The 13,336-nt window shown below is 45.9% G+C and overlaps 1 protein-coding gene across 1 annotated transcript in view; it reads right to left on the reverse strand.

Annotated features, from left to right (window-relative positions):
- The window catches only part of ERI3 (ERI1 exoribonuclease family member 3), a 63,022-nt gene extending 49,893 nt beyond the window's left edge, over positions 1-13,129 (reverse strand). The window contains exons 1-2 of the mRNA XM_010716210.3: positions 12,828-13,129; positions 816-932 (exon numbers count right to left, since the gene is read on the reverse strand). Of these exons, the coding sequence (XP_010714512.1) occupies positions 816-932; positions 12,828-13,079 (369 nt within the window). The 5' untranslated portion in view covers positions 13,080-13,129. The remainder of the gene's footprint in view (positions 1-815; positions 933-12,827) is intronic.
- Between the last annotated feature and the right edge of the window lie 207 nt (positions 13,130-13,336).

Genomic DNA, 13,336 nt, shown 5'->3' on the forward strand with positions numbered 1-13,336 from the left:
AACACTTCCAATTTAGCTATAAATGTGTGAAAACAGGGCCTTCTGAAAGCCCCTTTCCTGGGAGTAATGTTCTCTGAGCTTATTTTTTTTATTTATTTTTCTACCTCTGTTAGTTTAAATAAAATACCTTTGGCTGGTTTTTAGCTACAGGAGAAAGAAAAAAAGAAGTGTGTACATGTGTGTGTGTTTTAACAACGTGCAAATATGGAAGAGGCTGACTGGTCCTAAAGACAGCTCCACTTAACAGACAGGAGTCACCTGGAACCAGACACTACGTGCAGGACAAGCTTGTCAAAGGAGAATGCAGTCAAAGAGAATGGAGAAAATACCACAGTGCCAGTGGTGCTGGATGAACAAAAAGCCTGGATACCCTAAGCCCACAGTCAGTGCTTTAGTTGCTGACCTGGAGGAAAAAACAGTGGAGGAACAGGAAAAAACTCCAAAGCAAAAAGAACTTAAAAACTTTTGTGTTGATGCTCTCTGTGACCTCTCCCATCAACAATCGGAATAGCAGGAGCCCAAACAGTTCACATGGAGGCTGCCAGTGTTTTGTAGATTACACAACATAACAGCAATACTTTTGTTTTGTGGTCACCCAGGAATACATTCATTAGTTTAAATAGAACCAATATCAGCTATCAGGTCCTAACTGAATGATCACAACTCACGAACCCAAAGAGAGACCTCTAAACGCTTCTACAATGACATAAGAAGATCCCCTTCTTGTCCTCAACACGAGGCAGGGCCCCAACCCTGGTGCAATGGAAACCTGCTCCCCATGGGACTCAGAGAACCAGGGAACCTTTGCACTTTACCTCTGTACAGAAGGGCGTAAGCTGGGGATGCACCACAGGCTGAACATACATGTGAAAGGTGGATTCAATTTCCATCGTCCTTCCATTCAGTTTCAGGATAGGGAATTCGATGATCTCCTGAATGGGGCAAGAAGAAGAGAAGCTTTCATGTAAACCAAATAAACGGAAGCCCCAAGGAGAGCCAAGCCCAACACAAAGCTCCATGCTAGGGTGCAGAGCCCAGGAGATGTGAAATCAAAGTCACAAGGAACTGCAGTGGGAGGAGAGGGACTGGAGCCCCCCCAAACCACCGCCATGGAACACAGCACAGCAGCATCCCCTGCTTCATTTTCCTCTTTGCAGACAACTTATGCTGATAGGGAAATAAAAACGTTCTTCATCAGAAGAATGTTCAATTATTTGAATAATCAACAATCAAAAATTTACATGGACCTGTTAATAAAAAGTTTAAACAAATCCCGTTACGATGGATTTCACAATTATTAAAAAATATACACGAAATTAAAAAAGCCAACCAGCGAATAAAAGCGATAAAATCCTTTGTGTTTGCAGCCCTCCTTCTTCACTCCCTCTCTTCCTTCCAGTTTAATGCAAGAGGAGAAGCGACAATTTGTTTGGTGTCTTTAAAGAATAATTTGTCTATGTTATTTAATAGAGATGCATGGCACCGAGGTTCTGGAGTGCAAATGAGCCTGCTGAGTGATATCCACGCACCGAGCCTCTCAAATCACTTCTGGGGAGAAACGGAGAGGGGGAGAGAGAATAAAAAAAAATATTGCTTTTTAATATTCAAAAACAGTTTGCAAAATTTAATCAAAGCAGAGCAAAAGCTAACATTTTTACCACTTTGACATTTTTATTAGCGCTTTCATAAATTTTTAAAACATGAATGGAATTAGTTTAACAACAACGAAAAAAACTGCCTGAAAACATCTGGAAGAGACAAATAAGAAATAATACAAAAAAAAAATATATATATATATATACACACACATATATAACTCCTGTGAGTAAAATTAGCATGTGGAAGTGCAGTCGCTGCAGAGGAACTAACACTTGTTTGGATCTGACTGCAACCCCTGTGACCCGCAGAGGAAAATTAATGTGAGGTCATACATGTGAGTTGATGACATCATGATACAGCAGTGGGTGGGTAAATGGAAACAGCAAATAATGTAAATAGAGGAAACACCCAGTGCATCCCTGGGAGGAGAGGTATCTGGCCCTAAGCAGGACGTGCTGTGGGGGGCACGTGCCTGTAGGTTGGAGAAATAAATGGAAGCAAGTGTATGCAGTGCTGAGTGCACAGAGGGAGGCAGCAGGCGGTCAGATAGCCTCACAGGGGCAGCTGTGCACACAGAGCAGCTTTGGGAGCATCTCTCCCTGTGCTGTGCTACCCAGTAAAGGGTCGGGAGGACCCAAGGATCCCACTGCTGAGAAGGGACAGGGAGGAGGACGCAGAGAGAGAAGGGCTGAGCACTGCCTGGCCGCAGCCAAAAGCACTGGCCACAGCCATGTGGCATCCCCCACTGAACTGGAGAAAGTGAGGCTAGATGAAGACACAGCTAAATGGGGCAATGGAGCACCCACGGAGTGTCCCTAAGGGCCATGGAGTGGTGGGATGCACAAAGGCACTGCCTTCCAGCACTGACAGCAGGAAGCACTGCCAGGAAGGTCATGTTAAAATAGGCTGAGGAAATAAAAACTAAATGCTACTAGAAATGTGGAAAATTTAACAACATCCAGCGTTAGCACAGGTCTGGGGAAGCACACAGCCAGGCAGTCGGGGTGGGACCTGCAGAGCAACTTCAGCTTGAGAAAAAGAGCAGCAGCTCTTCAGGGCTTATTCGGTCCGTTTTTAAGCAAGTGGTAAAGGAGTGTTCCCCAAAGGCTGTTTATCTGCACGCTTCCTATAGTGGAGATTTTTCCAGGCTCTGGCAGTGTTTGCTCCGTCGGTATCTAAGGCAACAGATCCCGGCCCCATGAAATCAGCCCCACTCCTCAGTAACAACGTTAGCCAGTCCTGCAATGAAATTTAACCTGTGACACTGCTGTACTTTTCATTTAAACTTTCATTTGGAGAGAAGCAGTGTTCGGAGACCCTGCAGTTTGTCCTGCTAATAAAGACAAGTGTTGGGACCTTTAAAGGTGCCATTCATCTTTTGCCTTTATTAAATTCAATTTTCTTAAGCCCATGATACATCATGAAATTAAGAGTTGACATTCCTGCAGAAACAAAAATATCTATCAAACATAAACAGAAAGGGAAAGAAAAAGGAGGCCTCTATTACCAAGAATTTATGGCTTCAAGTTGATCTGTTGCCACTTTTCTCCCCTCCTCTCTTTTTTTTTTTTTTAACAAGCATATGGTTTGTTTTAGATATCCAAAATGTTATTACAGATCTAGGATTTCATTAGTAATTATGATGAAATGGTGAGCCCTAACACACACACACACACACACACACACACACACCTCCCAGCAGCCTGGTAAGCTCCATCCCTACACCCAGTGCTTTGGCCAGGTGAGAAAAGGAACAGAGAGCAGCACAGGGAACCGAAGGCAGAGCCTCACTGACGTCCCCTTTCTTTCCCATCACTCTGACCGTCCCCGTCTGCCTCACACATTGCCATTTCCACCACCCAGCACCCCACCTGCTTGTGCTGCAGCAACGCCGGTGGGGCCCACAGCCATGAGCTCCCAGCAGAACAAATGCCCCCATTTGAATTCTGCGAGCGCCGCAATTAGGGGCTTTTATTTACCACTGCGAAGTAACTTGAAAGGAAATCCGGGATTCAAACCGCTGGCAATAAATAAGCAGCTTTTTATTTCCTTTCCGAGCGGTGAAAAGTTGAATATGGTTTGTGTGGGGAAATTCTGCGCGCGGCGCCCAATTACGGGCATTTGCATTTATATTGTTAGAACGCAGCGCTTCCAAAATCAATACTAACGCGCTTACAGAGACACGGGCACCCTGTCCCTCCCTCTGCTGCTCCCCAAACTCTGCAACAATAGAACCTGCAGAGCCGCAGGCTTACACGGATCCATTACCCAGCCCGCGCTCTTTACAACAACCTTGCCTTTATGATTTCGTGGTAATTCAAACAAATCTATGTGACAGCTGGCTCGGATTTGCCTTGTTTCTTTAAACATTCCCTGAGAAGAGGTGCTGGGTGCCAGCACTGTGGCCGGGCCGTCCGCAGGGCACTACCCAGCAGTGCTGGACTTCCCTTTCAAAGGGATCTGAAAAATTCATGAGGCCGTGCAGAATCACTGCCATAAAACCAGCCTCTCCCTGCCCAGCTGCCTTAAATACAGCTCCCAGCCCTGCTACACCACAGCACGGAGGGCAAGATGCTGCTCTCTCAATTTTCTTGACAACTAAAGCTTTGCGCAAGCAGGCCAACTACACCTGCTCGGTGTCTCCTTGAAGCAACGAGACCTCTGGGGTTCAGCAAAGCAAGCTGCACTCATCCCACAGCAGAACTTTTTTGCTCACTGCTTTGATCCAGCAGGACTACACACACGCTGTGCCCTGCTGAACTCCCTGGCTCTCAAAGCCCTCTAACCCGTGTGAGCTGAGGACAGGGCATACTCCAGGACGCTGATTTATTTATTTGAGGAAGACCGTGTGGACAATTCCATCCTAAAACTAGCAGGGAATAATTTATCCCTCATACCCACCCCCATCTGTGAAGAAGTTTAATAAACACGAGAATAAAAGACGCCCATAAAAATCAGAGCCTACTATTCAAAACGCAATAAAAACAAGCAGATGTCTTTGAGAGAAGAGGATTTTTTCCGGTAGAGAAAAGCATAAAACATCCTCCCAAAGACCACACTACACCTCCAAAGAGGTGCAGGCAGGACAGACGAGGGGGTCCCACGGAGGGAACACCGGCTCAGCACAGCTCATTTCCTTCAGCCATTTTTTCTCGTCCCCTCTTGAAAAACAAAAAGTCGTTTTATGCACAAGAAGCTTATTTCTTAAACAAACACTCGTGGTTTTGATTTACACCACGGGCTGCTCCTAAATAATTTATGGCGGGTTAAATTTATTGCACAGCCCTGGCCGGCTGCAAATTCGAATTGCCAAATAATTAGATTTTAGGGCAATGCTTATAAATTATCCGCCGATTTGTCCGGACTTGTTTGTCAGTTGCTTTGTGCTTCGGGTCATCTTTGGCATTTCGCTGTTTGTGTTTTAATTGCTGATTTACACTTTGACAGATGAGAGTTGATGCCTCCAAGATCCGGGTGGGTGCAGGGGGGTGGCGAGGAGCAGGAAGAATCAGAGCTTTTAAAGGCCTGCGATTCTACTTTTTTTTTCCAAGGCAATTAAAATGGAAAAGGGACACGGTAAGGACAGCACTACCCTTAACAGGTCTGCATCCCCCGTTTCCATCCTCTGCCTTAATTATTATTTTAACTAAAGCCCTTTCCAAGTGAGCAGCCTCGCACTGGTCCACAGGGGCAGTAGCTGCGATGACCTCAGAGGTCTCTTCCCTGCTTCTAAATCTCCATTGAACTGACCAAAACGAGTGCCACAGAGGTGATGGGGGACAGCGAGGCTTCTGCTGGACCAAGGCTGTGCTGACTTCCCAAGGATGCTGACCAAAAATCAAAACACAGGGGCACAGGCAGGAGCGTGGAAACATCATGAAGCACCAGGAGAAGATGTCAGGGCAGCTTCTGCTCCCTGATTATTGGATATATCCAAAGTTTTTTCCCTCCCCTTTGCTCTTAGGACAACCTCGCCTTCTACCTCCAACGTTCAGACAATGGACCCTGAAACCAAAATCTGGATTTCCTCAGCTTGGAGCGATCTTTCAGGTTCTCTGCTGACACCAAACCCAGCTCAGGTTTGCAGATGCTTCCTTACAACTGTGAGGGTGAGGGACCATTTCTCTTTCTTTAATAGAAGCTGAAATTTCCATCTAATCACATGCCTCCAGGAGCTTGGGCTTTAAGAGACATCCAGTCCATGCACCTGCCCGAAGCCATCAGCATCTGCCCCTAAATCACTGCTGACTTTGTCTCGGCTGCTTTTACAGACTCCAATAAGAGAGACTCGCAGTCCCCAGGCACTCCATCCTAGTGCTTCATTAGTCTTATCAATGGAAAGTTTTTCTTAATGCCTAATCTGAATTTCCCTTGCTGTTGTTTAAATTCATGACTGCTCCTCCTCCCCACAGCAGACACAGCCCAGAACGCTGCATTTCCCTTTCTTGTAACAGAAGAGCTCACCATCCACACCCCTGACACAAACAGAGCCCAATGCAATGCCTTTCAGCCTGCACTCACACGTGTGTGCTGCAGATCCCTGCTCACACTCACCCTCTCTCTTTGGGATTCTCTTGAAACTGTCTCAATTTTTTAAAATATGGAGTCCAAACTGAAAAACTCCAGCTGAGGTCCCTCCTCACAGGACCACAAACAGGAGCATCTCAAACACAGCATTTCACCTCTCAACTTAGGGCTCGTTCCGTTCATGCTGCTGTGCCTGACTTTTTGACAGCAGGCTCACAATCCTTGTCCTTCCATCCCAAACAAATCTTCAGTGGCCATTTGCTCACAGACTGCTTCCTGCCTCTCACCATCACCTCACCTGTCAAAAAACACTGGTTTTGATTTATTTATTTATTTATTTTTTCTATTTTCATCTCCTCAGCTACATGCCGCCATCAAGAATAAAGCAAAATTCCCCCCTCTTACCACACCTGGGATGCAAAATAGAGACACAGCAACATTTCAGCTCACCTCTGAGCACTGCTGACAAATACTTAATCACCCAGAAAATCCCCACTGACAGAGACAACAACAATTCAAGACCAAACGGAGGGAAGTCAACACCTGAACCACGTTAAAAGCAGCACGTACAAATTTTCAAGTATTATCTGTTACAAGTTGACAGCTCCAATATATATCGATATATAAAAACAGATAGATAGATAGGTGGGAGTCCACTCCCTGCTGCTACAGGCAGCTGGCCTGCACATCCCCACTGCAGCATCATCGAATCATTTCAAGCTCCAACCTCTTCACCTGCTATTGAGCAGCACGAGCGATCGATGTTCCCAGCAACACTAAAACATCTGGGCTGGGCAGAAAGGGCATGTTAGTGCATGTAAATGAACAGCCAGGATTTTACAAACATCACAGCTAACTGCTGGTGACAGCACACTTCTGCTTGGCATGGAGAGGAACTAAATTACATAGCTGAGAGCTATGCTGCCATTTGATGAGTGCCCAGCCCAACAGAGGGGATGAAAGTGGGGGCCTTAGGCATCTCCTGCATTCTTCTCTTTACGGGGAGGGTTTGTTCAAAGCTATTACGACAGCACAGACCTCATGACCACAAACATGCACTGCAGCATCCCCAGTGCCACAGCAGGGAAGAGAAAGCATGGCACCATCCCTTACCTTCAGAAAGGCACGTGGTGGCAGCACTCTAACATCCTCCATACCTCCATCAAGTGCTTTAGGGCAAAGCAAAGCCACCTTTCAGCACCACGCAGCTGACTTGCTGGTTCAGGAATGTGCACACATCTTTTCTTTTCAGGGTGACTGCAGCTCAACTACTTTCCGCTGTAACAACAAACCTACTTAACATGGCAACTTGTCACCCAAACCATGTGAGATGTTTGCACAGCTAAGGATCCAGCCATCAAACAGCACAGGTGGGAGCTACACAAGGGGAAGGGCAGTGTGATGGACAGCTTCAAGGCGGCCGTCCCATTGCTGTCAGTGTCCAACCACGAGCCAAGCAGGTTGGGTCAGGTTGGAACTGCAGCAATCGGCCACCCCAGCATCTGGTATTTGAGGCTCGTTGCTATCACAATGCTGAGTTTGTATCTTTAAGTAAGAAACTGCTTTGAATTTTGTCATGCATCAGGTGTCTTGCTTGGTGGTCTGTAGGCTGTGCTCTCTAGGAGATCTGGATTCAGGCACTGTTCATGTTATCTAGTTCACCAGGTTTTAAATAAATACAGGTAATTCTGCTGCCCTGTCAGATTTACATGGGTCACAGCAAGGTTGTCCCTAGTCAGTGCAAGAGTGAGGGAGGTCTCCAAGGCAGGATGGCTGCCCCACAAAACGCAGCTTTTGTGGGTCGCAGACCCATACCAGAACCCTGTCTGCCCTCCTCTGACCCCCACATCCTTTAAAATAAAGACATCATTCTCAATAGTGGCCAAAATAAGATTTCACAACAGTCCAGTGGAACTGCAATGAGGCACACGACGTATGGAAAATATGATAAAAAGGAACTGCATCTCTTTAATTTCAGATGCACATTGAGTTAGGGATATTTATGTGCTCTTAGCAGAACGTGTAACGGTTCAGATGAGGCAGCTACAGGGCCTCAAAAAGTTTCTTCAAACAACTGTTTGAAAAATTAATGTGAACAGAAAAGCCATCTAAAACAGCTGTTCTATGAACTACGTCCCGATGCTCTGAGAACTTAAAGCATTACAACACAAGAAGAATGGCGTACCAACAGCCATGTAGCTTCATTAAGTAAAGGGTATGAAGTAAGCCATAATTGGCAAAGAGATGATAAATACATATTTTTTTACTTTTAGTTTAAAAAAAAAAAAAAGAGAGAGAGATTTGAAGTGATTGTGTTACATGTATCTTAATGGCATTCCTCTAGAAATAACACTCTAAGAGCTGAATTGAGGACTATGTATTTAAAAGTATCCCCGAGCCTAAGCTGCATGAAGACAGGTAACTGCAGATTAATATGCCACTGTAATACTTATACACGAGAGTGCTGAGTTAAAGTTGCCATGGGAAACAAGGCTGAATTTCTTCACTTTTCTGCAATTCACCATCAACCTCAATACAGGCTTTGGCAGGTGATTTCTAATGCACTGAGCTTAACAGCTACACAAGAACCATGCTAGCAGAAAGTTGCTGCAGGGAGATACCCAGGTAGAACAGGCAGAGACCAGCACATCTCCATTATCAGCCCTTCCAGGGGCTGGGAGCAACCAGCTGCCTCGTGAGCCACCTCTGGCAGTCCTACTCTGCCCTTCATAAATCACTTGAAAGAAAGACTGGCTCTCATTTGTTCACGTGGTTTTGTGTTATGATCATACCTTATTTGCACACTTAAATTAGTAACTGAACATCTGCATATTCGTAGTCTCAATGATTGCAGTTTATGTTGAAATGGTGAGTGACATTCTGTGTTTACTAACAGGTATGTCCAGTTTTGCTTGACATCATTTTTAATTAAAAGCACACGCACAAAGAGAGTCAAACATTAAAGAAATCTGAAACAAATAAGATACACCAAAAAAAACTACTAAAATGTTTTTGTCTTTAAACCATGCTGTTTAAGTGAGCGAGGAAGGTTATCATCTGTAATTAATTTATTTCTCTGCCTATGGTCACAGTCTCCTTTAGTAAAGATCTGACCATTTCATACCTTCAGAGCGAGTGGGAAGGGAGCATTTCTTATTCCCAGCAAATCTGAGTGAACCCAAGACACTGAAGTCAAATACCTGAAAATCTGACCTGAACCAGCAGTACCTTCACCACTGCCAAAAGTTCATTTAGCAGTGGAACAGCTTCTATCCCCAGCGACTTCCCCCAGGGCAGGGCCTGATGCCCTTCTACACAACCCGGCAGCAGGCACACAAGCTTAGAAAACATTCGTTTCTCATGCAAGTGTTTTTATGCATTACAGTAGAGACTGACATCCCATGTAGGGGCCTAAATTCAAATTCAGGTACGAAAAGCTCTGATTTCTATGATTCTGTCATCAAACTTTTTTTTAAACCTTTAAGAAAATCATCAGTTTTCATCCACTTGGCAGAAGCTGAAGACAAGGTGCAGGGCTTGCTGAGTGAATGGGGCACAGCTCCTCAGGGCACTGCCAGCACAAGGGTACAGGCAGCTGCAGATCTGAGCCTGGGCAGCTCCTCAACACAGCACTGAAAGCAAGGGCCAAGATGAACAGCTGCGTGCGAGGACAAATGAACAGAGGAGCAAGCCTTTCACTTAGTTGTGCATCTTCACTTGTGTATCTAAAGTACCATACGTACCTATCCTTACGAGCTGACAGCATACAAGAACAGGCACTTAAACTGTTAAACTGTTAAACAGGAAGGGAAAAGAGAAAGCAGCAGAGCTGAAGCTGACGGATGAAGAAAGCTGCCACTGCTGCAGGTCCAACTCCTGCTTGACACTGCTGGCCATTGGATCGAGTTCCAAACGCAAGGTAAGCTCTGAAGAGACGCAAGGGAACAGCCGTAAACATCTCTTACTGCCAACCCCTTGCTGACCTTTGGCTGGTTAAAACACTACATGACACAGGCCGTGCCTCTATTCTTCCACTTTTCCCACTTATCCATCTGCGGCAATGCAGATAAACTCTCCACCTTCTTTTCCGTCTGGGGTGGTCTCATCATTCATAAATAAATCTGTAAGCCAAGCTGCCCTTTTGTGCATTTAAACACGCACTTTGATTTGGGGGCATATCTGCTGAAAGCTATCAAGACAGGGAGATGACAAGGATGCAGGCTGATTGGCACGCTCTGTGCCAGCAGCCCTGAGAGCACCTCTCCTCTGCGGACAAAGGGCAGGGACCACAGAAGTGGTGAAGCACAGGGCAGCTGCCACATAGCCAGCAGTCACACCACAGATGGCTTCCTAGGGGAACACTGCTGTCCTTGACTCTCCTTGATCCCCTTTGCAGATGCTGTGCCACAGAATCTTGGAGGGGACCAGAAAGCATGAAAGAGGATGGAAATGCAGGAGCTCTGAGTGAGAAGTGAGATGAGGCTGTCAGCTGCAGCAGGGCACAAGTAAATACAGAGGAAGGGGGAACAGATGTGGCAGTACATACCTTGGCATAGAGAAAAAGATAGCTCCTTCTGCTAAGGAGCTGGGATGTTTTGAAGAGTAGTCAGTGAGAAATGTGAAGTGTACTGCACAGTACAAGTGCGCTCTGCCAGACTTCCAGGCTGAGCTGGCTAAATTTACAGCTATGACTACCCACTGAATGTAACTTGGATCACGGCTTAGCTCTTTATGCAGCCTCCTCATCAAATTCTAGAGCATTTGGATTTCACTGTATCACTTACCACACTTCTATTTTGCGACTAAGGAAACAAAAGCAGAAGAACCACGAGGATCACAGCTAAGATCAGAACCTGACCACTCCCAGGTCCACTCTCATACTGCATCTCCAAAACCTGTGTGCCACTGCTTCACTGGAAGATACTGCCAGGAATACCTTGCACAAAAATCAACATCACTGAAATACACGGCGCAGTTTGCTCACGCAGACATGTAGCCCAGCAATGACCACAGCAACAACCATAAACAGCAAAAAGGTGAAACGTAGGTAGGGGCATCAGCTAACAAAGGCTCTTTCCTGTAAAACTGCCCAATTCCAGCAGGCAAATTCAGCCTTTTCAGTGACACCGATTCCCATGCAGTAAGAGCATCATTTATTTGTCAAACTCATTTGTTCGTGAGGATGTGAGGGCCTGACAGCCCTTACAGCACACAAGATATGATGCAGACAGGCACAGAACAGAGCAGACTGAAGAAACAATGCTGAAGAACATCTCCACCTTAAAGGTGCAACAAAATATATAGCGGATCTGCATTGGCCCAGGCCATTACTTTCTCTGGCAAGGACTTGGGGACAAAGCTCCTTAAAACAGTAGTAATCATATTCCACTCATGCTCCTTTTTACTGCCAGTTGTAAACTAGCTCCACATGCATCATGGTTTTGCATCAAAATGTGCACGGACCAAGCCCATATCCAAAGGGACAAGGTAGATCCAATTTACAGCCTTGACAGATCTGTGCACCCGAGGCTGAGCGTGCAGGAAATAGCCTTACATCTCACTTGGAGAGCGGTTACAACCGCCAGCAGAGCGGGATGCAGAGCCACAACAGCCTCCCACAAAGACCCAGAATACAAGGAGAGAATTTGCAGTCCTTTTTGTCACGAAACAGGAGGGATGGGTGGCACCTGAGATGCCTCCAGTCTGATCCCAACTTGCGACACTCCTTTGGTAGGATAAGCCCAAAGGAAGCCACAGCTGCACTGGGAAGCAAACCCACTGCACCAAGCCATCTCAGTAAAGAGATGCCACACTGATTTAGTATGTTTAAAGCAAAGCAAATCAAAGTAAATCTCAGGCCTCATGCACGAATTAGCAGCAGTATTAGCATGAGGCTACTTTTTGGTACAGAGGAGGGTACAAAGTCTGAGTTCAGCCCGGACACTAAGAAATTCTGTTTGTTCCCAGCCCGATATTTTATCTTTTCTTTTTTGGCATGTCTTTCCCATTTAAGCAGAAAACCTAGGCCCACGCTGCTGATAAATGAACATATATTTAAGTAACTTACTCTATGCTGTGTGGAAGAACTGGCTGCAGAAATACATCCAAGCCTCATATGGATTTCTGCATATCTCAGGAGGTCAGACACTGGCAAACCTTTCTGAGCAGCTCTGTTCCTGTCTCACTACACTCCAGAGTGAACAGCCAGGCAAGACAATTTCAGCATCACCACGCAGCTCAAAACCATTGTTCTTCACTATCTAGAAGCATCATTATTTTGCACACATTCATATCATCCAAATTGTGTTTTGCTTTTTTTTTTAAATGAACTATTGGCTAATAATAGACCTTTTCCTTGCAGAATCAAAGGCTGCTGTGAGCACTCTACTAATGCAGATTCCCAGTCAGCAATTTTCAAACCCCCACCACTTCAGGCAGACAACAAGCATACATGACTAAGTAGCATCTGTGATAACACGAGTTATCACTTCCGTGGTGAAAATCAGGCTCCTTCATTTCATTTCCATCACAGCGACCTGGCACTGCTGCTTGAGAGAGCAGGAGTTCTGGGGGAGCAGCAGTAGAAAGAAGGTGGGAGAAAGCAAGGAAAGTGAGCTATTCAATACCACATCTTTTCTTTCCATCTCTCAGAATGGCACTATCAGCTTACAAGCACAGAATTAACAGCATCAACTATTTACCTGAGGATGAATCTGTGGTTTATCACATGTGGCCTCAAAATCCAGCACTAAGAAGTAGTGATATCTCTGTGGAGGGAAGGATGACATTGCTGCCATGGAAGCTCCAAAGCCGTGGGACGCCAGTTTCCTGCTTATGATGGAGCCGTACCCTTTGAGAAGAGCAGCAGGGAGAAGCAGGCACACAGCTTGTCTCGCCCTTGGAAGAAAGTGTAGGGGAAACTTTGCTGCTCCAGTATGGAGGAGTGCTATCATTGAACATCCAGAGGCATCTGAAACTGAAGAGAGATTCGTGTTACTCACGCACTCGCATCTCAGCGCTGTCAGCACCGTTCCATCGCACTCTGCCAGGGGTTTTCCCTGTGCTTCCCCGTGTGGCTTCCAGCACTGCCAACCTGAAGCATCGCAGCAGCCCGCACCAAGCACTATGGATGGAGCCCAAGGTAGCCCGAACCACACACACCTGGAAATCAACCATCTGCAAACAGCTCTAAATGAGAAGCCACAGACAA

This window comes from Meleagris gallopavo, chromosome 10, assembly GCF_000146605.3.
Source record: "Meleagris gallopavo isolate NT-WF06-2002-E0010 breed Aviagen turkey brand Nicholas breeding stock chromosome 10, Turkey_5.1, whole genome shotgun sequence".
Taxonomy (NCBI): domain Eukaryota; kingdom Metazoa; phylum Chordata; class Aves; order Galliformes; family Phasianidae; genus Meleagris; species Meleagris gallopavo.